Source organism: Alligator mississippiensis, chromosome 1 (genome assembly GCF_030867095.1).
Source record: "Alligator mississippiensis isolate rAllMis1 chromosome 1, rAllMis1, whole genome shotgun sequence".
Lineage (NCBI taxonomy): Eukaryota > Metazoa > Chordata > Crocodylia > Alligatoridae > Alligator > Alligator mississippiensis.
In genome coordinates this window covers 316,152,732-316,177,990 of record NC_081824.1, presented here as the reverse complement: position 1 = coordinate 316,177,990, position 25,259 = coordinate 316,152,732, and the positions used below count along the sequence as shown (strand labels likewise).

Sequence of the window (25,259 nt, the reverse complement as noted above, 5' to 3'; positions counted from 1 at the left end):
TCCTAATGCTGGCAAACATGTTTGGGAAGGTCATTACAATGCTATTAATACAAATGGCACTTTACAGGCAATAATCATGCTAAAACATGGCACATAATGATGGGCACTGTTGCATGCTCTCCTATGTCCTTTATCACTATCTGTACCTTAAACAGTTGACAATGAAACTTAAAAGGGGGTAGGGAGATACTGACGGAGGGAGTGGGTGGGATAAAATTAGGGTTGTGAAGCATGTAAAGGCTGTAAATGAAGAAATAGCATTAAGATATTAAGAGAGTAGGTTAGGCAAATACATGCACGTCTTAAAAAGGTGTGTCCGTTTTTCTCCCAGAATGTAATTTTATACATCTTTTTTTTTAAAGTATACATTTTCTTAAAATGTACATAGATGCATGTACATTTAAAAATACAAGGTATAGGAAAAAGTAGTATTGATCCAGCTAAGACCTGGTGCATAATGATGGGCACTGTTGCATGCACTTCTATATCCTTTATCAATGTGCAATTTCTTTCCATTCCATATATACATACACACACACACCCCAGTTCTTTACAATTTAATACAAAAGATAAATTAGAATAAAAGTACAGGTAAAACATATTCTTTGCATTCATTAGGATTCATTTTGTGTTTTCAGACAGCTGCAGGGAGCATCTGTGACCTTGTGGTAGAAAGAGCAAGCCATATGGTTATCAGAGTACTCCTTTATGATCTGAATTTATTTGCTTAGTCACTCTATTTTTTTTATTTAGTTTCTTATCTAAATGCATTCCCACTGAAACCTCTCAGTCTCAAATCAAAGATTTGACTGGACTTTCCTACGACTTTTAGCAAATGAAAGTGATATCCTGACAGTATTATCTACAGCCAGCCATTAAGCATACAGCCTTGCATATTAGTGATCCTTAGCACAATCATATTCCTTAAAATCTATCCCACTAAAACTTGGCTTTGCTGCTGCAGGAAGGCACAAAACTGAGGTCTGCAAACCATGATAAATTAAGTCAAATAATAGAATGTTCTTGATTTATGGACCAATCTACTCAACATTCAGGAAAAAAAAAGAAATTCATTTGTGACTTAAGCAAAACTTGAACCAAAGGGTTTGGGATAGAGAGGCATTGTTGGCTTCTGTTGAGGTTTGTTTTGGCTTCTATTCTGAATAACTACATTTTTGTCTTTCTGTGCTGCCAGCATTAGATGCAATGCAAGAGTGAATTGCTTTATGTACAATAAAGAACATGTTTAATGCTATTGTTCAATATGTAGGTAACGCCATATTTATGACTTGTTGATCATGTCTACATCATTTTGGGGTCACAAAAAATTCCAATGTGTAAATGGGGTCACACTGAGGAAAAGTTTGGGAAACTCTGCCCTAACCCATGGAACGTACTCTACATAGACAGGATGGAAAAAGGTTAGGAGATCTAGCCAATGAATAAACTATTTTTCTACAGTTATGTACCACAAAACTATTTTTTCCTGAGAGAAAGTGCATAATTTGCCATTCCATCTACAGATTAAGACAAGCCATACAGGAAGTCATAGACCCATTACTCAGGGCATGGCTTGCTATGGTCTGAATTTAGAAAGTTGATCTTTTGTGCCATAGCTGGCACTAGTATGAGAGAGGGAGCTTGCAATGAGAAATACTGCTGCTTGGTATACATGAACAACAGAACTGCTAGCACATGGCAAGCTACTGATATGAATATATGAGACAGGTGCCTGAGAGAAAGACGTAGGAGCAAATGAAAAGACCTAGACTGAGAACATGAACGAATATGCTAATAGGAAAAAGTAAGGGGTGCAAGAGTAAAGGAGAAGAAAGGGAGCATACATATTTAAAGGGCCAGAGACTGGAATATGGGATCTAGAGGCTGTTTCTGGAATATTAACAGTAGTTTTGTACTTACTCACTGGCTTCCAGCTGAGGATTTTAAAATGCCCCAGATAGTAATCCTCACATCACTATGCACGGTTGATAGGTAGTTGGAGGTGAGAGGAAGGGCAAGTGAAAGAAAGAAGAGAAGAGATTTGACTTGCCCAAAATGACATAAAGATGTCTCTGAAAATGTTGAAAATTAAATTTGAATCCTGCTTTCATACACATTATCAATTGTTAATTTTGGACATGGAATGAAGTGATCTAAGAGGATGTCTCTTAGCAGGCACTGTTAACCATCTGCTTCTTGTCATTACTTAATTTGTAAACTAAGTAGTTTGAGGTAGCTCTTTTTGTTCTAGCACAATGGGGTCCTGGTAAAAGGTAAAGTGTTGTAAGCTCCAAGATAATACTAATAATGGTAGTAATAAAATTAACCTTGGGTGCTTTATAGTCTGCATCACTCTGTGCATTGACAGACATACAGGCCCTCGCTTTAACTCATGGCACTTTACATAAAGCACCGTGAGTTAGACAGCCCTGCCCCCAACTCAACAGAAGTTCACCTATTGGGTCAGGGGGGGAAATTGAGCCTGCCTGAAGGGGAGCAGCCAGCTAAGAAGTGGCCCCTCTCCCCAACCAAGAGGCGGCCCCTCTCCCCAACTCTGGGGCTGTCAGCAGGAAGGGAGGGGGGAGGGAGAAGCCAGAAGCAGGGAGCTACCAGCTGGGGTTTGCCTGTCCTGAGCTAGAGAAGAGGTGGCAGGAGGGGGGGGGCTCTGATCCATGTCCCCACACCTCCAGCTTAGGCCAGGCAAACCCCAGCTGGCAGCTCCCTGTCATTGGCTTCTTCCTCCCTCCTTGCCCCTCCCTTCCTGCTGACAGCTGCAGGGGCAGGGCTGGGCAGCATCATCCCAGCCCCGAATGTGTGATAAATTAATCCTAGGGAGCACATGTTCCCTTAGGTGCTCTAAAGAAAAATGCCTTCATCTGATACCTCATTTGATGAGGGTTAATTTTTCCTGCAATTGGCCACTTCAAAAGCTCTTGGCAGCCATGCACGTGTCACAGCACAGCTGTAGAGAGCTTAGGGGGCCAATCACACAAAAACGTAACTTCTGTCTGCACTCTCTCTATAGCTAATCTAATCACCCACAATGACAATATGTTAAAAAGGGACTGGGGCTTCCAATTGCAGCTTTATCTACATGAGAAATTGTTCCAATTTCATTAAATCAGTTTAGAAACTAATGTAGTTAAATCAATTCAAATAAATCTTAAATTAAGTGTATCCACACCGAAGGATACCAATGATTTAACTAACACTGTTTCTGTTAAATTATTATAATTTTCTGGAATAAATACAGCCTGAGAGATATCATAACAAAACCTTCTGCAAGACAGAGGGCTGAATGGGGCAGAGTTAAGGAAAGAATAAGGAAGAGATCAAAAAAGTTAATAGGATCCACACCTCTGAACAGCACCATGGGCGATTGGTGACGCTTTAGTCAGGGGGGGCATAGTCCCCCCCCCCCCACCCAGCGACCAGTCAGAGAGCAGGGGGGGTCTCCCCTTGGCCAATCCTGCTGACTGGGGGATCTCCCCCTGCAGCCAATCACGAGACAGCTGATCGCTGCAGCCACTTCTGGGCGTGCCACAGTGCTCCACTCTCTGGCCGGCACTTGCAGGGGAGGCACTGGTGCTCCTGCCTGCCCTCCCCACCCCCCCCACCCCCCTGCCCATCACCTAAGCGGCAAGCGCAGCCAGTCAGGGGGTGCACTAGCACTCTCAGGGGGTCCACGTGCACCCCCTATGAATTGCCACTGAACAGCACTGCTGCCAATTGCTTCCCCTTGATGAAGCCACACTGATCATTTGAACTGCAAAAGGTATTCTGCAAAAACCATGAGGGAGAAAAAGCAGAGGTGTAACAAGGTAGCTGGGTGCCCAGGGCAACAGGACATATAGGGGCAGTGGCAATATCTAGCTGCCACAGTGCCACTGGTACAATCAGGCAGCTGCTGTTGCAACTGTTAGTCTTCCACTCCCTTCTCCCCCACACAGAATCAGGGCCCAGGGCTTCTACTCTCATTGCTTCACCCTAGTTGTAGTATTAAACAAAAACACAGTTTGAGTGCTTCCTTCCTAAATGTAGGCTGCTGGGGTTTTTTTCTGCCATTATCTGGCACCAATTTCCAAAGATAGAGTCCCCTTTAGATCAGGAAATTCAACTAGAGATGTCCCTGCTGTTGCTTTCTTCAGTCCTGATTTACTTTTATACATTTACTGCCAGCCTGCCCTGCCTTCTACTCCTTCCAACTAAACTTCTTTATTTGAGGGGTATTTATGTTGCAGCCACTGCTATGATTATTCTATAGATATATTTGAGCTAGCTTTAAGCTTACTAGATTAAGTAGTGCTGGCAATACAGTCACATCTGCATGGAGATGGAGCTTCATACAGGTTGGCAGCTGGAAAATTTGCCAGCAGTCATCTTGCAAAACCTTCTCAGACATGTTTTGCAGCCCACACTGAGCTCCATGCTGCTGCTGTTAGACTGCTACCTGGAGCCAAACTAGCTAGCTTAGAGATGTTAACACAACTGTCACAGCCTGCTGTAAGTTGCCTTTTGATATAAAGATATCTTTATGAAACACGGAAAAAGACCTATGCTTCCCACACAAGGCATACTATAATAATTAAAAATGTGAACGATTATTCTTTCAGTGCAGATAACAGGTAAGGGAATGAAATTATTTGAATTTTTTTCTATTACTTCGTATACTTAATTTTCAAATTCACTGAATTAGGGACAGCCTTTCTAATGTAAGTTAGGTGACAACTTATATATAGGCTCTACTACATATAGTCATATGCCTGGGATGAGTTTTGCAACTAGTTGCAACTAGTTGCAACTAGTTGGCCAGATCATGACTATTGCCCAAAAAAGTAACTGAGAAACCGCAGAGCAGGGCTGGAAGAAAAAGAGTGTGTGAGAGAAAGACATGATAGGACAGTGAGGTGGAGTGAATTGGGGAGGGGTATCTGGGAACAGAGATTTAAATTTAAATTTAAATCTTCCCTATTGACAGCTGAATAGCTGGTTGAGGAAGAGAGCTTGAGGAAAGAGAAAGCATGGGATAATGAGAGCAGCATCGCTGAAAGAAACATGGCAGGGTGTGGAAGGGAGGTATAGGGGTAGAGAGAACTGTCTGAACTGACAGCAAACACATCATTCCAGCATGCTTTATCAGTGCATTTCAATCACTTGATCATGCATCTCCAAATTTGGAAGCAGCAATACACTGGTTGCCTCCTGACAGCCGTTGGAAAATCTTTTGTGGGTTCTCAGTAAAGGGAAGGGCAGCAATTTGAGAGGAACTACCATGACCACCAAGGTGGTTTTCCTAAAGGCTGGGGAAAACCACGAATGTGGTAGGCGATAGTACTCTGACCAAAGTAATGCACAGTTAAACTCCCACTTTCACTTCCAGTAGGAAGATCTTGGCTATACACCGACTTTATGGAAATGGGAGACTCTTCCCTAGGTTGCTCCTGCAGCCATATGGCTGAGGGCAAGTGAAACTTGGGGGCATCTGAACCCCATGCCTCCAGAGGGTCTGGGCCTGCATATAGGATGCCCGCCAAAGAATTTGGAAGCATCTGAAGCCCCAGGCCGGGGTGGAGGTTTCTTGCCAGTAGTACGACCACATATTCGTGAATGACTCATAGATTTAGAACTGATTTGGCTGATTTGACTTGGAACATGAAAAATTTTCCTTAATATATATTTTTATATATATATATATATATATATATATATATACACACACACACACACACACACATATATATACATACATACACACACACACACACACACACACACAAATATATACCCACACATATATTTCTAGCATAGCTAAGAAAATAATATCTTTTTGCTTTGTTGTGTAGGCACTGCTTCTTAGAGATGGGACCCAAGCTGCAGTCCTGCATCCAGACCCACAGAATCAGGATCAGCTCGTTGCAGTACCCCAGCCAGGAAGCATGCACCCACAGTTTTACTCCTTGGGTCCACCTTTCGCCCTTCACTGCATTAAGCGCCCTTCACTTCACATGGGATGCTCCTGACACACTGCACCAATGCTCAGAGGTGCTACCACCTCAGGAATGTACATGGACAGGAAATAAAAACCCAGACACACAGACAGCTCCAAGGTAGGTGAAGGTGCCTGTGGTAGATTCTCTTACTCCTTTTTTGACACTGGACAACACCTTACAAAATTTCTCTTGCCAATAAATCCTTGTGGACCTGAACTAGTGGTCCTGGTGCTACACAGACAGCTTTGCAGAGTGGCTGGCCAACCGCATGGAGGAGACCAGAGGCTGGGGTCATATTACACCAAAAAGTAGAGGAGAGGTTGAAGAGCATGACTGGGAGTCAAGAGAGGGAGCCAGGGAGCAGGGGAAGGAAGAGTGAAGAGAGGGGAGAAAGAGGCGAGAGTGGGACAAGTACAGCCGCATGTGTGGGGACAGGCAGGGGGCAGCATGCGAGGGTGATGGTTGGGGGGCGGTGTGGGGGGGGTGAGAGGGAGGGAGGGTCTGTGTGTGGGTGTGTTGGGGGGGTGAAGGAATTGTGTGTGCGCGCGCACATCTCAAGAAGGGGCCATGTGTATTAGTATGCGTGTCAAGAGGGGCATCTGTGTGTGTGCACGCGACAAGAGGGAGCTGTGTGTATTTGTGTGCATGTTATGGTGGGGTGCGTCTCAAGAGGGGCTGTATACGTGGGGTGTTGGGGGTCAGATGTATATGTGTGACAAGAGGGGCCTCTGTGTGGGTCTCTGTCAAGAGGGGACGTGCCTCAAGAAGGGTCTGCGCGCGGGTTTGGTAAGCGGGGGCCGAGGCGCGCCGCGTGCCCGCAGGGGGGGAGGGACGTGCGCAGGCCTCGCCCCGCCCCCGCCCGCGGTCGCTCCAGCTCTGGGCTCCGGGGGACGTGCAGCTGCCTGGCGGGCCATGGAGGCGGTGCTGGTGCTGCTGCTGCTGCTGCTGGCGGGGCCCGGGCTCGGGCCGGCGGCGGAAGAGCCACGCGGGGCGGCGCGGGGGGACGAGCAGTGCCACTACTACGCTGGCGGGCAGGTCTACCCCGGCGAGGCGGCGCGCGTGCCCGTGTCCGACCACTCCCTGCACCTCAGCCAGGCCAAGAGTGCGTGCGTGCGGGCCGGGCCCCACTACCCCGTGGGGGGGGAAGGGGGGAGGCGGGAGCAGGCGGCGCGCGCGGTACGGGACCGGGGGGGGGGGTGCGGCGGCTCGCGCTGTCCCGGGAAGGCCACGTCACAGCGCGGCCGTTGGCTCCACCCCCCCACTCAGACACACTCCCGTCCCCCCACACCAGCACTTTCTCCCCCCCGCTTCCCCGGGGTGCTCAACCTTTTTGCACCAGGACCCATTTGTAAACATGGCTGGCCAGTTCTGATTAGTAAATAGAGGTTTCTTTAAAGTTAGAAAGCAGCCCCCTGCCCCTCACCTAGGGCTCCTGGGGGGGGCATGGTAGTGGTCCCTGGCTGGCTGGACCTCTGCCAGGGAAAAGCCACAGTTTTCCCATGCTTTTCTCCTCTAAAGGAGGACCCATTTTTAAAAGTTTGTTCACCGCCCTTTCATGTATTCTTTTGGGTCACGACCCACAGGTTAAAACATGCTGCACTAGCACGCGCGGTCTCACTTATGCTCTGCTGTACTCCCGCTGTGCCCCCCTTCACTCCCCTCCCACGCAAGTACATCACCCTGTCTCGTGCACGTGCACTCTCCTGCCCACCACAGTTCACTCACGCACCCCACAATGCTTCGCTTTCACAGACATACGCCTGCCACTGCTCACAAGCAGTCCTCCCCCCTTACACAACCAAGCACTTCCCTTCCATATGCACCCCACCTCACCTCACATGCACCTCCCTCCTCAGGGGGAAGACGAGGACAAGCAGCAGGCAGTGGGTGTGTGGCAGGGGGCCAGGGTAGGAAGGACATGGCATGCACCTGCACTCACACACTCCATTCACAAGCACTCCCCTCACACTCTCACACACCCCATTCATTCACAAGCACCCCCACACACACCCCACCTTCCTCACACATGCATGCACGCACGCACACATACCTTCCAATTTCCTCACATCCCCTCCACTTCACTTACACACACAAGCACTTCCTGGCCTGCCTTCCCCCCTCCCTGCCCCCCCACACATGCACTGAGTGTCCTTGGGGTAGGGAGCAAAGGGTCCTCTTCCCCATGTCCTTGTATAGCTTCCTTCCCCCAGTAACTGACTGCTGGCATTGCCCCAGGGGCATCCCCAGGATAAGTGCTAAGGCAGGAGGAAAAAACAGAGGGGAGCAGGAAGAAGATGATAAACAGGCCTCTCTGTTCAACCTGACATTCAAGAGCAGAGGGGCTAGACCTGTCATGGACTTGGGGGGCGATTCCTAATTAGAAGTAACTGCAGTGGTGAGCCTGATTCAGGCTCCCACGCTGTGGTCCCTGAGGAGAGCCTGTGGGATAGATGGATATGCCTAAAACAGATGCTTAGCGTGAAGCTGGACACACCCAGGAAACTCTGGGCTGCCCTTCTGCCATGGGCTCTGCAGGCAGGCATTCACAGCAAGCCTGAATGAAGGCCCCACAGCTCTTGTACATTCATTCAGTCTATGCAGAGCCTGGGGTCAGTCAGAGTGTAAGTCTGGATCATTGCATTATAGGGATACTGCAGACCAGTCTGTCTTCTGAGTTTGTTACATGCTCAGGAAGTCAGTCTCAGGAGAACTTGAGTTACGGGGCAAGGAGAAATAAGAACATAAAGAACTGCCATTTACTGGGTCAGGCTGTAGATCCATCTTGCCCAGTATCCTACATCACACAGTGGTGTAGAGCAGACATACCACGCACAGAAAGCTGCAGAACCAAGGGCCTCACCCCAGGCGGAGTATGATGCTTCATTGGACAGCTCATATTTTTGCAGAATTCCATTTATACGTTATATAGATGCAATTCATTGATGACTGTCTTAGTAAAGGGCCAGATTTGCAGTTCTGTCCCTGCAGTTCTCCCTCTTCTCACTGAAAGATTTAAAAATACTATCTGCTTACTTAAAGGGTCACACTGTTATTGTTTAGCTTCATACACCACTCATTTCAACAGTGGTGGTTGTCTGTGGGTAGACAAGTGCTAGAGACAGAAGTCATTAACTCTAGCCAGACTTGTTTTTGCTGTAGTTAGACTTCAGCTCTTTCCTGAGTGGTTACTGGATTTAGCCAACAAAAGCATTCTCCTGTGAATGAATTTCGTTGCAAAACTATATCTAATTTTTTTTCCTTGTATTGCAGTTAAATGATTTAATATCACCCACTAGATTTGCAAGAGCGGGCAGAGGGGGAGGGCAGGAATCACTTAAATCAGTTTTGTAGCACAAATAAAATTGCCGTAGTTTTACTGGCTAATAAGAGTAGAACTGAACTAAATTAAATAAATAAAAGGCTCTCTTGTCCAGCAAAAAAGTCTAAAATTCCCAAATTTCTCCCTTTCTGAACTAGGACAAAAAGTCCATGTCAAAATGTCTGATGTTACTCATCCACATAATTTGAAAAATCTTTTTGATCAGGCCACTGTAAAATGTAAAAATCTCAGAACTAAGTTTTAAAACTTTGCCATGACTTAGGAAAGTCAAATGGAAATGCTTCAAAAGTCATTTCAAAACCAAAAAAAAATGAATCTTCATTTAAAAAAAAAGTGTTGAAAAAGATTGAGATTCTTCTAATATGGGAAGCTATAAAAATTTTCAAGTTAACAATTAGGTGTTGGGGGAAAGGGGGAGATCATTTTATGAAGGAAAACATTTTAAAAGTCAGAAGATTTCCTGCTCTAAATCCCTGCCCACACTTTGAAACAAGCAGTCTCCCCCTGTTTATGTCAGTAAGAAACGGAGTGAAATCTCAAGTTCTCTCAATACCAAGAATATTATAAAAATAAAAAGGAACTAAAGTATTGCCACAAACAATTGAAAATTGAACTAGACTTGGTAAATCATTTAAAGAGCATTTTGCTGTGCTTGATGTATGTGTTCACTTACTGCTTGTATTGCACTTGTAACTACTGTACAAAGTTGTAATGTGCATCATAATTTCTAAAATGTCCTAATCAAAACAAGCTTAATGGTTCTCTAAACATCTAGTGCCATAATCCATATGGCATATGCCATTTTGCAACAGATGATAATTAGTGGCATATTTATTAACAGAGATCAGTCCCTATATTGAGCAGTACCAAATATTACTTTGAGCTGTGTCTAAAGAAAAAAAAAAGTTCACACATTTTATTTCATCAGTTATTCACCAGTATTTCATCAGTCATTACCAGCACACTTTGTCTACAGGCACAGAATTCACATTGCTGTGGACTTTGATTTTAAGAAGTACTATTTCACCAAGTTCACATTTTTAAAACATCTTTCATTCTAATTTATTCTTTGGTGAGGAGAGTAGTAAACACAGTAGTTCCTGTAAGAGAATTTAAAATGCAGTTAATTGTATTAGTGAACATTTTTCTCCTGCATAATCTGATTTTTTTTTTTTGTGATGAAACATCCAAGTTAATTATAGGTTTAGGAATCTGTGTTCTGTGCATCCCATTTTAGGTTAGGCGTTTCCTGAAATGCATAACCTAAAATGAATCCTGAATACTGTTCTTGACTGGGAGTAAAACTAGGTTGAAGCAGAGCCATTTTGTTCTGCTAGCATACAAGTTATTCCTAGATAGCGTAGTTTCCCAAATCTGAAGTAAGTTTCATACTAAAATAAAGAATTTGGTTCTAAATAAAGGTCCTAAATCTGTGAGATGTCAGCTGATAATTAATTGTGTGATGTGTTATGCTGTTCACATGTATGGTTCACTTAAACGACAATACTTAAATCAGGCCACCCCAAACCAACCTGCTGCTCCTCCACATATTACAATTAGACAGCAATTGTTAAAGAACGTTGAGTATTTCCCCTACCTGGGTAGCTACCATTCCCAAAAAATAGACAATATACAACACTGGATAAAAATAGATAATATTCAACACGGGATAAAATTTGTCTTCAGTGATCATGATATCAGAACCCAAACTAAACTTCTTGTCCATCAGGCTGTTTTCATCCCTGCCCTATTGTATGTGCATTAATCTTGGACAACATATAGGAAATGCCTGAAAGCTTTGTAGTGTTATCATCATCAATGTCTTGGAAGGACAGAAGAAAGAATGCCAGCATTCTGGCTCAAGCAAGCACCACTAGCATTGAACGCATGTTTATATAGCACCTGCTCCATTGGACAGGATGTGCCCTAAGGATGTCTGACAACCAGCTCCCAAAACAGGTCCTATACTTCCACCACTCCAGAGGTGGGCAAAGAAGAAATTCAAGGACACCTTAAAGGCCAAGCTGAAGAAATAGGCAGACAAGGTTCTTTGGGTAAATCTGATACTTTTTCTTAGCCCAACTCAAATAGATGGAAAAATCCCTCTTCGCAAGCTTTCAGATATAAATACCCTTGGTCAGGCTAAGGAAGCATCTGCAGTTAGCGACGAAGGGTATTTATACCTGAAAGCTTACAAAGAGGGATTTTTCCAACTATTTGAGGTGGTCTAATAAAAGATACCAGATTTACCCAAAGAACCTTGTCTGCCTATGTCCTTACACCAACATGACTACAACCTATACCCCTAAAGCTGAAGAAATGTAATCTTAACATCAATACCAGAAAGACCCGAGCATCAAATCATCCCCAGTGCTCTGATTTGTAACAAGGCATTGATCTTTTTGAACACGCTGGTCTCCTTATGGAGATGGATAGACAAGATGGAGAAAGGGAAAAAAAGAGTTGTGACCCAGCATCACTGGGATCTACTTCTTCCCAGAACTATTTGCCACATTTGCAGTAAACAGGCACATGTCTGATCATCCACAGTCATCTACAAACTTACCAGTGACTTCCTTATTTACTGGAAGACTCTCATCCTCTTATTGGAGAGACTACCAGCAGAGTGGAGTTGCCAGTCATGAAAACTTTAAAGCAGGGGTGTCCAACATATGTCCTGGAGACCAGATGCTGTACCCAGCCTGCTGGGATTCTGCCTGGCCATGGGAAGTTGGGGGAATGGCCTGCCTTAGAATCCAGGGCCCTAGAGTCCCAATGAGCATGGCAGTCAGCAGCAAGTGGGCAAGCGAGGACTTGCTTCACCTGCCATCATCACTGCAGCCCCAGCTCCTCGACTGCTAGATACACTGCTGCCCCATACGGCAGGCCAGACCAGGAGCTACCACTCTGGCTCCAGCATGGTGTATGCAGGAGGAGTGGAGGTGCTGCTGCCACTGTACAAACTAGGTAGTTGCCACAGCCAGAGCCATCCTGTGCCCAGAGCCATATCCAGCCCTCAAGGAGCCCCAGGTCCAAATCTGGCCAGGACAGTTAGCTAGTTGGACACCCCACCTTTAAAAGTAATTACAAGTTTGTGTAGCTACACAACCTGCATTGTACTGCGCAGTATAAGTAAGCATAAAACCACAGCTGTGCCGAAATCAGGAAAAAACATATCCTTGGGCACAAGGTGCTAAAAAACCACACATATATATGCATGCAAATGCCTCATTTTATACTTTATTTTGGATGTATTCCATTTCACAGTCTCGAAGCCAGCACCCTATTGGGAAGGAACAGCAGTAATCAATGGAGAATTTAAAGAGCTGAAATTAACAGATTACCACGGAAAATATCTTGTCTTCTTCTTCTACCCTCTTGACTTGTAAGTAAAACCAGTGTAAATGCACCATTTTTTTTCTGCCCGCTTCAGAGCAAGTAAAAATTAAAGATGTTGATTGCAACTGCACTTGACATTTCATTGTCTAATGTTTTATTTTGGTGATGGAAAGAAAGGCATTTCCTTGGACTTGTCATCTTGCAATAGTGAAATTTTACATGATGTTTGTCCTTTTTGAATGTAAGATTACTTTGGGCAATAACTTTACATAATAGTACTTTGCTGGACAGCATTTCCATTCCTGGTCAAGCATGTAAGTCATTGCTGCAAGTGGGAAATGCAGATGAAGTAATACTCTTCACTGTCTACTTCATGGTCCCTTAAAGTGATATTCAGAACATGCGAATCTCCCTTTGTTGTTCAGATATGTACTTAAGTACCCCCCCTCCATAACTTGTCTAATTCCTACTCATAACATTGGTGTAATGGCTCCTTTGACTTCAGCAGCATTTTTTCAATTTCCATGAAGTGAGAAATAAAAGTATGCAATGAAGTAGTTAGGAACATTAAGCTGCTCTAGTAGTGTTAAGGAAATAAAAGTTAACCCTTGAAACCTGGCCACTTGCTTTTTTTAAAATCTAAGAACAGGCATTGTGAATATTTAAACTGTAAATTGTAATGCATGCTGACTGTATTTTCAGTCTTACAATTTATGAATCGAGTGTTTCTTTAGAATGTGTGTGAACATCTTGATAAACACTAGTAAAAATGCTGTTTCTAACAGATTTGATTTCTTCAAGTAAACAAAACGTTAAGATAAAACTAATCTACAATTTGTTTTCCATTTTTCTCTACTAAAAAAAATAACTAATGTCTTCTGTCAGTGCACAGATAAGTTCTGTGGAGAAGTCTTCAATATTCTGAAATGAGAATTTAACCCATTTTAAATTTTAGCACATTTGTGTGTCCAACTGAGATCATCGCCTTCAGTGACCGAATTGAAGAGTTTAAAGCAATAAACACAGAAGTGGTGGCATGTTCAGTTGACTCTCAGTTCACACACTTAGCATGGTATGTAGCTTGCCCTGTCTTTTTATATATGAAATTATTTGTGCATCCATACTAGGTTATCAACTGCTTCCCCAAATTTAGAGACAATGTCTGATAGACCAGTATTGTCAAGTACATATTGAACTACAAAACATGATCTAAAAATGCTGCCATTTGTTACTTACAAGATACTCTTAAATGAAAACCAGTCTGTAAAAGTTTATTTTAAAAGATGACAGTGTTAAATGTTCATGACCCAATTGCATATGACCTTATCAAAGTGTTTGCTTCCCATATGTTAGCTGAAATGATACATACAGTTCATGCATTGGTCTAAAACCATTTTTGCATGCAGCATGCTATGTTAAGCATGAAAATTATCTGAGAAAGAACGACTTCAAGAAAGGCAAATTGCATATGACCACAATGTATAATGTGAAGGAAGGAAAATTGGATCACTATTAACTAAACCCGAGTAAATAAGGCAAAGAGACTTACAGGAATTTTCTTTGGACTCTGAGATTTGCATGGATTTCATTCAACTGCCTGTAGCTGAAACAGAAGGAAAAGGAGAAAGAAAGGCAGACAAGGTTCCTTGGGTGAATTTGATATCTTTTATTAGACCAAATTGGTCTAATAAAAGATATCAAATTCACCCAAGGAACCTTGTCTGCCTATATCCTTAGACCAACACGGCTACAACCTAAACCCCTGCAAGGAGAAAGAAACACACCTACCAAATACTAATTGTGTGGCTTCATGCACTTCGTAAATTGCTGGGATGCTACAGTTATACAAAAGTTTAATAAAAATCTGAAAAGGCTGCTGAGCTGCTTAGCAGGCCGAAAGATCATCTCAGAAACAGAGTGAGTCCATGCAAGAATCTCATACAGAAAGAGGTTAAACTAGTTATTCATTACAAGTTAAAACGCAGCACTGTCACAATTTGTTTGATAAATTGACACTAAAAATCTGTCAAGGCTCTTGCTATCATTTTTTTGGTTTTTGTGGGGTTTTTTAAGTTATGGGAATGTAGACAGGGTAGTAGTTTGGCCATAAAGGGAGAAGGAACATTTTTCATGTACAAGTGAAGCATGCAAGGGGACCTGAAGAGTAGAGTAAAAATGGTTGTATATGAATGAACATGTTGGAGAAGGGTGGAAAGCAGACTGGGAGAGAAATGAAGGAATGGGATGAGTATAGACAATAAATTGAACAAATATTGATATAATGAAAAAAAAAATCTGCTACCTGCATTAAACTGCTTTTCAGACTTGAGCTCACTTTTTAAATAGTGATTCACACACAGAACTGAGAACCTTTATTTTATTTACAAAACCACAATACAGTTTATTGCTAGAAAGGAACATCCTAATGTCTCTGGGTACCATCTTTTCATTGAGTCTTTTGCCATTTTTACCTCCCAAATCTGGGGGCTTAAGAAAAAAGAAACGATAAGAAAAACAAATCATTATCTTGAAACTTCAGTTTTCCAAAAGTAAGATAATTTTGAAGAGCACATGTAGACTTCTAATAATAGGGAAATGAAGGAAATGAATTTAAGTCTTAATGGATGAAGCAGTCAAAGCTTCGTAGCCAGAGTCCAAAATAAGTGAAGTTATATGAAGCTATGCTGGTCCTGTCTATATCATTTCAGTCCCTGACTGTTAAGGATTCAGTTAGGGAATATTGTGCAAGTGAGGTGTGCGTGTGTGCGTGCGTGTATGGAATAGAAGTCTTTTTTAAAAATAAACTGCTTTTTTTTTGTCAAAAGGATTAATACTCCACGAAAACAAGGAGGACTTGGGCCATTGAAGATCCCACTTCTTTCAGATTTGACACACCAGATTTCAAAAGATTATGGAGTATATCTGGAGGACCAAGGGCACACTCTTAGGTATAAAAAGCTGCTGCACTGCATTCTGTCTTGCTTTAGCAGTTAGAATCATAGAAAGTTGGGGTTGGAAGAGATGTCAGGAGGTCATCTAGTCTAACCCCTTGTTCAAAGCAGGACCATCCCCAACTAGATCATCACAGCCAACACTTTGTCTAGCCAGGTCTTAAAACACTGGAACAGGTTACCCAGAGAGGTTGTGGGACTCTCCATCCTTGAAGGTTTTTACTACCCTTCTAGGGGGAAAGTAAGAAAATTCTTCCTAATATCTGACCTAAACTTCCCTTGCTGCAACTTGAGACTGTTGCTCCTTGTTCTAACATCATTCATACCAATACACATGTAGCTTGTGACACTCTACTGTGGAGGTAATTGGCATACTCCACAGTAAAGCACATGTAGATGTGTGCATTGTGTATACAAACAGTCCAGACGGAAACATTAAAAAAAAAATTAAAGTTAACTTTTGAAATGTAAGAAAAGCTCAGAATTAAAATTTGTGGTTCCCTTGTGCAAGTTAGTATGGCTTATCCAGCAAGTATAAAAACCTAATTTTATTCATTTCCTAAGAGAAACCACTACATATTCAAGATTAGTTAATTTAATAAAAGAACCATCTTTGAAATGTTTGGCAGCTGATTACAAGTGCAATTCTTGCTTACTGGGGCAAAATGTAACAAAATAGTCTGTCCCTTTAAGAAGGAACAGTGAAGTTCAACAGGCTAGTAAGAACGCCCATCTGGGAGACACTTGGGTAAGCAGAGATTGTCCCCCTTGGGAGCTTTAAAAGCTAAATATTGCTTTTATTAGCTACAGTGCACAAAAGTGAAAGTAAATACATTGCCATCCGTGATGGGGGTGGGGTACAGATTCTAACTTTGATGCTATTAAATTATTGCTGAAGAGTACACAAAATAGGATTATATGGTTAATTTTCAACATAGCAAAAGATTAATGGTGGGATTCTGTACTTGGCTAGTGTTTAATACTTACTAATTATTTAAAAAGTTGGTCAGGAAGGTAGCAAAATTTGCAGATGGTTACTTTAGTCAGTCAAAAATCAGGGAGGGATGCAAGAAACTGGAGACAGTTTCTGTGTTAAAATGGCATGACAGGAAAATGAAAAGCAGCATAACAGAAAATTCAAAGTAATGTACACTAAGAGTACATTACTTATGTAACATATACTCATGCCTTCTAAGGGTGTGAATTTTAACTTTATCAACACAGGAAAAATGCCTTTTAGGCAACTGAATGACGACCTTTGCTCAGTGTAAAATTATGGTTAGAAGAACAAAACACATTATTAGGATGCATAAGGATAGGATGAAAACACAGAATTTTTGCCATTATGTAAACCAGTGATATGTCCTTATCAGGAGTATTATGCAATACCAGGAATATCCCCTCAAAAGTCTGGGACTGGTAAAGAGGGGGCATACCAGGAACTAGGACCTTTTCCTGTCTTATGAGGAGGAATATTCAGTAGAATTGGAAGGTAGCAAATTCAGTAGTAGTAGAAGGAAATTCTACACAATGCAAGGACACTCAGTACTTTAAAAGCACCTTGAAATCAAGAATTTTGCAAAATGTAAAAGTACTTGCATGGGTGTCAGCACTTCAAATAGTTCACTGTAGCAACATTTCTAATGTCAGGTTTCAGAGTTTGTAAACTTTTATATGCTAGGGTAACAAACTAATGCAAGATAAAAATTACCCCTGTTGTTTATAAGTGGTGTTTTTGTACATCTCCGATCAGTCTGGTTCTGCTTAATTAGAGAAGTAGGAGGCTAGATGGAGTAACCATCTAGTGCAATACAGCATGGCAGTTTCCATGATCTACTGTTAGAGTGGACAAGAGCTCACCAGGTCTTCACATATAAGCATAACAGTCGCTTTGCTTTATTAGCATACTAAGCATCTGCAGCCAACCCTCGGCTTATGTATTCCAAAGTGTTTTATATTCTCAGTTAAACAGTTCAGTACTATTGATACAATACTAAGTCTGCAGTCTATTTAAACTACACGCTAAGAAATAAATATTGTTTTACAGACAGTGTTACAGGATTTCCATATGAAGTTTTTATAATGCCAAATTACTGGATTAACTTTGTAAAAAAAAAATATATATATATATATATATACACACACACACACAGTATTAAAAAATACTATCATAATAGAATAGAAGAAGAATGCATTTTCATTACTTCTGATTTGGCTTTGGCATTATCTGGAAAGTGCTGCAGTGAAGGACTTCTCAGCAACCGAAAAAATGAAACACTGTCAATAAAAGGGTCTTCCACTTATGAGACTGGTATTGAAGACTCTAAAATGTGAAAGGGTAAGTCCATAATATTTTGGATGCACAATGGAATAAGTAACAGTAAGGAACTTGCTAAGAAAAATCCAGGGTTTAAGGCAGAATTTCTGCATTAACCTGTTTGTATAGTGCTTGCAGAACAGGCATGTATATTCCACAGCCTCTGAATACAGTGTGAATAACAGATAAGAATCATCAGTTCTGTTATCTGAAACAAGAATTTCCTTTCCTCCCCCCCCATAGAGGCCTCTTCATTATTGATGATAAGAGGGTCCTTCGACAGATCACAATGAATGACCTTCCTGTTGGCAGATCAGTGGATGAAACACTTCGTTTGGTACAAGCATTCCAGTACACCGATAAACATGGAGAAGGTCCTTTATTCAGTATTTTGGCAATGGGACTTGTGCTGAGTTTTTGCTTAACTAAATTAGAAAGGTTTTTTTAGGAGTGATTAGGAAACAAGGCATTTGATACCTTCCAAGACTGATTTATCATGCTATAAAGAGATTTTTGGTTATGTGGTCTCAATATTCAGCAGGCCATGTGCCTACTCTCAGTATTTACATGTGTGCACACAATGCAAAGTAACATTTTTACATCCATTTTGCATGCACTTTCCCTAGGCATGACAACACTCAAGTATGAGGCAATGAGAAATCAGAGAGGTAGTTAGTCTATAAAGGTGCATATCTACCCCTCTTCCTTCTTAATAAACTTGGGCAAGCTAAAAAGTGTTGTCACTATAATTTGTTGGTGACCAAAAAACAAACGTGTTTTGTATCAGTAAAAAGCATCTCCCACAAATGAGGTGGGGTTGAATGCACAGGTTAAATGCAGACTGCAAGTCCTGTTGGTTTTCTTAGGATATGACACTAAGTTACCCTCAGCTAATATAATTTAGCATAATTAACTTCAGCATTGTTTGTACCTTTGCCTCCACCCAAGTTATGCCAGGTTACACCCACTGGGGATTTGGCCAGTTTGAGCTTTAAATATAAAAACTCATAGACACATTCAGCAGCTTCACCAGCTCCGAGTTTCACGTGTAGATATTTGCATAGGCAGGTGAATGTATGTGAAGTGACCCAGCTGTAGTTTGTCCTCAGTTTGTATGTTGACATTACCTGTGCAAACAGCCATGTCCTGTACTCAGATTAAAATGGACAAGTTCTCATACCCTTAGGCATTTTGATCAAGCAGATCCAGTCCTTTTTTAGTATAAACCAAGTTGATAACATAATCCTGAGATGTGCTACTTGATTTATAAATTATTAGCTTCTTTCCAGTAATGTATAGAATCTGCTTGAGTTTTGCAGGAATTCAGAGAAAATGCAAAGATGTTCTGATAGATTCAGCAGAGTCTTCCAAATGGTTACTGCATTCATATCATTCATCTGGCAGCAGCACTGAGGGAGGAAAACCACTTAAACCTCAGTGGTTCATTCTGACAACCAAGCAGCACAAAAAGCAAGCACAAAAGTTCAGTGACGCTCTGGGAACTCTGCAAGGGCACATGGCTTGCCTATACATATCTGATTGCAGCATCAGCACCCTCATTATCTAAAGCAACTCTCCTAGGTTGCCCATGAAAGGAGCTATATTAGTAAATACAGCTCCCCATGAACAGCAAATATTAGTTTTGCTTGCAGTCCCTTTACCTCCTAAGCCAGATAGCCAATAAAAAGTTAGTCTCTAGCAAAAGTTTTAGAATAGCTGCATTCCTATACTAATATTTGGTTCCTAGCGTTGATTCTAAACTAAATTTGGTTGTCTGCATTTCCACTGGCTGGAAATCAGCTGTTCTTATCATAGAACCTTGTGTTTAGTGGACTAAGAATTAATCCTCACTGGAGATAGTTATTTTGCCAATAATTTCATTAATAGAACCTGGAGAGAGTTAAAAAAAAACAAACAAATCAAATCAAAGCCAAAATATATACAGGCAAGCAGGAATTTCCAGTTTTGATTAACAGAAGAATTTAATGTGTCCCATAAAATTAACATTACATATTTAATTGGTGCTTCTGTGGCACCTTTTTACTGTTTTATTTAAAATTCAAAGATCAATTTTCCAAGAGTGTATTCAGAAAAATAATTAAGTGGGAACATTGATTTTCTTTGTACTCTATTCTTTTCTACTAACTCTTTGCTGTTGTTCCTTCCACCCTCAGTTTGCCCTGCTGGTTGGAAGCCTGGCAGTGAAACTGTAAGTGAATACTTATAGTACACGCGTTATTTTGTGCACTAATACAAGTTGTCAGTAAAAATCTACCTTAACACCACAGTCATTATTTATTGCAATTACCATATTTTAAGAATTTTTCATACAGAAAAGTTTACTTTTTCACATCAGAAGTTTCCTTCTCCCTCAACTTTCCAACAAATGAAAAGCTCCAGCACCAAGGAACTCACCAGAGAAAATTCTCTCCCCCATATACTATACAACTTAAGAACTAATTGTACGCTCACTGGTCAAGAACAGTTCTCTCACTTCCTGGCCTATAATATGGTCTTATTCCACGTGCCTAGATAATACCTTCATATAAACAATAACACTGCTCAGGCTAGGGCAGGATTTATAGGGACTGGCAAAAAAGACAGCATGCTTCTGTTGGAATTCCAAGATGGAAGGCTGAGTTGCATCGTGGTGTCCTTGTTTGCTGCTTTCCAACATGCAATCATGAGCAGAAGAACAAGGGCCCTGAGTCACTTCTCACTGAAGTAATTAACCTCAGCGGAGTTGGATTTGGCCCCACTAGAATAACAAAAATATTGTGATAAGAAACCGGGCTGCAGAAGGCCGCCAGCTTCATAATTCGAACATTGGTATTAGTTTGAGGATGTTGTTTTGTTTGAACCAGCTCCTTTCAGCTGTGGGCACAGCAACATTATATTTAAAAAGAGCCTTAAAAATACTATTCAAGTTTTGGTAGCAGTTGAAATAATTTATATAGTGTCTATATCTGGTCATAGATTCATAGATGTTACGGTCAGAAGGGACCTCAATAGATCATCGAGTCTGACCCCCTGCATAAGCAGGAAAGAGTGCTGGGTCTAGATGACCCCAGCTAGATGCCTATCTGACCTCCTCTTGAAAGACCCCCAGGGTAGGGGAGAGCACCACCTCCCTTGGGAGCCCGTTCCAGACCTTGGCCACTCAAACTGTGAAGAAGTTCTTCCTAATGTCTAGTCTAAATCTGCTGTCTGCTAGCTTGTGGCCATTATTTCTTGTAAACCCCGGGGGCGCCTTGGTGAATAAAACTTCACCAATTCCCTTCTGTGCCCCCGTGATGAACTTATAGGCAGCCACAAGGTTGCCTCTCAACCTTCTCTTGCGGAGGCTAAAAAGGTCCAGGTTCTCTAGTCTCTCCTCGTAGGGCTTGGTCTGCAGGCCCTTAACCATACGAGTGGCCCTTCTCTGGACCCTCTCCAGGTTATCCACATCCCTCTTGAAGTGCGGCGCCCAGAATTGCACGCAGTACTCCAACTGCAGTCTGACCAGCACCCGATAGATGGGAAGTATCACCTCCTTGGATCTATTCATCATGCATCTGCTGATGCACGATAAAGTGCCATTGGCTTTTCTGATGGCTTCGTCACACTGCCGACTCATGTTCATCTTGGAGTCCGCTAGGACTCCAAGATCCCTTTCCACTTCCGTGCCACCAAGCAGGTCATTCCCTAGGCAGTAGGTGTGCTGGACATTTTTCCTCCCTAGGTGCAGCACTTTGCATTTCTCCTTGTTGAATTGCATTCTGTTGTTTTCTGCCCACTTGTCCAACCTGTCCAGATCTGCTTGTAGCCGTTCCCTGCCCTCCGGCAAGTCCACTTCTCCCCACAGTTTTGTGTCATCCGCAAACTTGGACAGAGTACACTTCACTCCCTCATCCAAGTTGGTGATGAAGACATTGAAGAGTATCGGTCCAAGGACCGAGCCCTGCGGGACCCCACTGCCCACACCCTTCCAGGTCAAAACCGACCCGTCCACTATGACTCTCTGGGTGCGACCCTCCAGCCAATTCGCCACCCACCGGACTGTGTAGTCATCCAAGTCACAGCTTCTTAACTTGTTCACCAGTATGGGGTGAGATACCGTATCGAAGGCCTTCCTGAAGTCTAAGTATATGATATCCACCCCTCCTCCTGCGTCCAGGCGTTTTGTAACCTGGTCATAAAAAGAGACTAGATTAGTCAGGCACGATCTGCCTGCTACGAAGCCGTGCTGATTTCCCCTCAGCATAATTTGTCCTGCCGGGCTCTCGCAAATGTGAGCCTTGATAATTTTTTCAAAGACTTTGCCAAGGATGGAGGTGAGACTGACTGGCCTATAGTTGCCCGGGTCCTCCTTCCTCCCCTTCTTGAAAATGGGGACCACATTGGCCCTTTTCCAGTCCTCCGGAACTTGGCCCATGCACCATGAGTGTTCAAATATTCCCACCAGCGGCTCTGCAATGATGTCGGCCAGTGCCTTCAGCACCCTCGGATGGAGCTCATCCGGGCCGGCCGACTTAAAGGCATCCAGTTCCTCCAAGTGACTGCACCATTTCAGGGTCTACGCATGGAAGTCTGGCACCCTGCTGCTGCCTCTCTACAACCCCAGTGAGAGACTTGTCCTGCCCCTCACTTAGGAACACTGAGGCAAAGAACTCGTCATCCAGGGCTGTCCAATTTATAAGCCCCCAGGGGTCATACGCCATGCTGGCCACACCAGTTAAACCACAGGCCACCAGGCTGCAGTGCACAGGCACCCCTCACCATCCCCACCACTGCAACAACACCTTGACAGGCACCCCACCCTACTGGTGCACGAGGTGGGATGTTTAAATTCAGTAAGGAAAGTGGGTTAGCTGACACACTGGTATTTGAAAGTTATACATTCCATGATACCAGTCAGCCTGAATAATCCATCAATCAGCAGTTGCCAAGCATGTAATGTTTATTGTAAGGAAGGTTAAGCACTTCTGTGAAACAGCGATATTCATAAAATGGAACACCCAGTTGATAGCGATAATTTACATTTTTAGAAGTTACTGCTGTATGGCAGCCACTGTTCTAGTACATCTGTTTTCAGGTATTCACTCAGTGCTGAGATGCTCAAGTCCCCCAGTGAGTTTATATTGCTACAGTAAATAAAAATAATCCATTCTCTACAAAAGCTGCAGAGCACTTAAGTTGCAATGTAGTTCAGGAACACATTCTTTGAGAGACATTGACATCTGTAGCCCTGCCCTCTAAATATGTTTGATTTGATTAGATCAAACCTGAAGAAGCCATGAGAGCTTGGTGGCCAAGAGAAGAGCTGTAAGTAACTTTTGAGGCTCTTGATTACAGATGTTAATTCATTAAAATCATTTCGAGTTTGCTTTTGGGGCAGGTCAGACTGGTGTGTGCTCTTTCAACTATGCAGACCTTCTTCCTTAAACTCCTCCCCTACTCTTGCTGCCTATACTCTTCCACCACATAGCTATTTCTAAAATAGTAAAAACAGTTGATGAGTAACTTTTAGATGTAGCTTGTGGCAGCGGTTTCAATACATAATGTACTGTTTGCTTTCAGATTAATGCTTTCACTTTCTTTCTTACACAGATAATCCCAGATCCTGCTGGAAAACTGAAGTATTTTGATAAACTAAACTGAAATTTGCTTCTCCTGAGCTACACAAATTACATACAACTTTAAAAAGCTGCCAATAAAGTTTCATTAATTTTGTTATATCCAGGTGTTTGTCTGATTTGTAGCTGCTCTCTCAAAGTACAGGTCTTAACAACCAGCAATGGAAAGAATGGATACAATTTGTCTTTTCTGGTAGGTCTTCCCAAAAGAGAGCTGAGAGCTTTAGCTTGAATTTGCCTATTCCTTTCATATTGAACTCACATGGTCTTAGACATTAACCTGCACTAGTAAAATGCCACTAATGCAATCCCTCTGCATCCTTTAAAAGGACTCGCTATATGGACTTCAGTACATCCTTTTAGTTTTCAAAAAGCCGAATAAGTCTGGCTGCATTCTAGAACTAGTGCCACACCTGGCTGTTGGTGACATGGCTTTTAGAATATGGTTGAGTGCTAGAAAAAAAAAAACTAAACCTGAAACCAGGAATACAACTGGTCCTGTTTTGCCATTTAAATTATTTTCTGTCTAAAGACAAGAAACATTCTTGGCTAGCACCAGTTGGCGTAGTGTCATCAATATAAATGGAACTACACCAGTTTTATCATAGAAAAAAAATGTAAAGACCAATCTTTTGCTAACACTTAAACTTCTATGGTCTTTGTCAATACAATAAGTAGATCATAATTTCCATTATGGATGATTCTCCCTGCACTTTTTCCTGTTTCTGTCCACTTGCTATCATAGCATCTAAATCCAGAAGGGGTGAGCTGCAGAATCTTTCCAGACCAACACAGGTGTTCTGCATGGATTGAATAATATTGGTCACCAAACACTTGTGTTTCATGCTCACACATTTCTTCCCACAGATCAAAAACATCACCACTAAGGTATGCTAGTTCTTCACTAGCACTTGGAATCCCTCTTAAATGTGTGTCTTCATGTGTGCTTTGGCAACCCACTTCCTTTAGATCTTTTCAATCTAAGTTCATGCAGCAAAGGCAACTGGAAAAGCATCTATGTTGTGAATAAGAATCCAACCCCTCCACAAGCGTTACAGTTCAGAGCCCGAGAGCCACAGGAGTGTTGGATTCTTTAATGTTTTAAATACAATCACAGAGGCTTGTTCCTCTTGTGCACTTTATTTCTTACAATGCTTCCTGCCCCCAGGCCCCTGATGAACTCTCACCGAACTATATAGTATGGCTCAGGATACACTTCCTAGATTGTGTACCCTTCCCCAGGTGAAAAGCAGACCTCTGTGTGCCTGCACAGCAACCTACCACATTGGAGCCCCAACCTGATTCAGGCCTTTGAGTATCACTGTAATTAAAATACAAACAGCTTTTTTTCTACCAGGACCCATTTGTAAACATGGATGGCCAGTCCCAACCCAGTGCCCCTCACTCCTGACCCACTGCCTCCAGGCCTTAGCCCCCCACAGGGTGTGTGGGGCATGGAGAGCCCCAAACAGCCTCTCACAGGGTGGGACACTGATAGCCTGCAAAGGAAAGCCACGGTTTCCCACGTTTTTCTCCTTTAAAGGAGAATCCATTTTTTAAATTTGTTGATCAATTTTTAAAAGGTTGTTCGTGACCCTTTCATCATATTCTTGGAACCCACTTTTGGGTACAACCCACAGGTTGAGAAACGCTGCTCTAAACAACTCTAGAAAAGTCTTGGTTGTAACAACATTAGCCAGAGTACAT

The 25,259-nt window shown here is 42.5% G+C and overlaps 1 protein-coding gene across 2 annotated transcripts; it reads left to right on the top strand.

The window, feature by feature from the left end:
• Positions 1-6,847: 6,847 nt before the first annotated feature.
• PRDX4 (peroxiredoxin 4) lies at positions 6,848-23,654 on the top strand. Of its 2 annotated transcripts, none has more exons than XM_059720849.1 (7): positions 6,848-7,092; positions 12,598-12,715; positions 13,625-13,741; positions 15,495-15,617; positions 18,181-18,311; positions 20,112-20,146; positions 23,195-23,608. In XM_059720849.1, the coding sequence occupies exons 1-7, from the start codon at positions 6,903-6,905 to the stop codon at positions 23,243-23,245; spliced, it is 765 nt and encodes a 254-aa protein (XP_059576832.1). In that variant the 5' UTR covers positions 6,848-6,902; the 3' UTR covers positions 23,246-23,608. The 2 variants fall into 2 exon arrangements, with proteins under 2 accessions (XP_059576832.1, XP_019350659.1); XM_019495114.2 differs by having other exon boundaries at positions 6,850-7,092; positions 23,527-23,654.
• Positions 23,655-25,259: the final 1,605 nt, after the last annotated feature.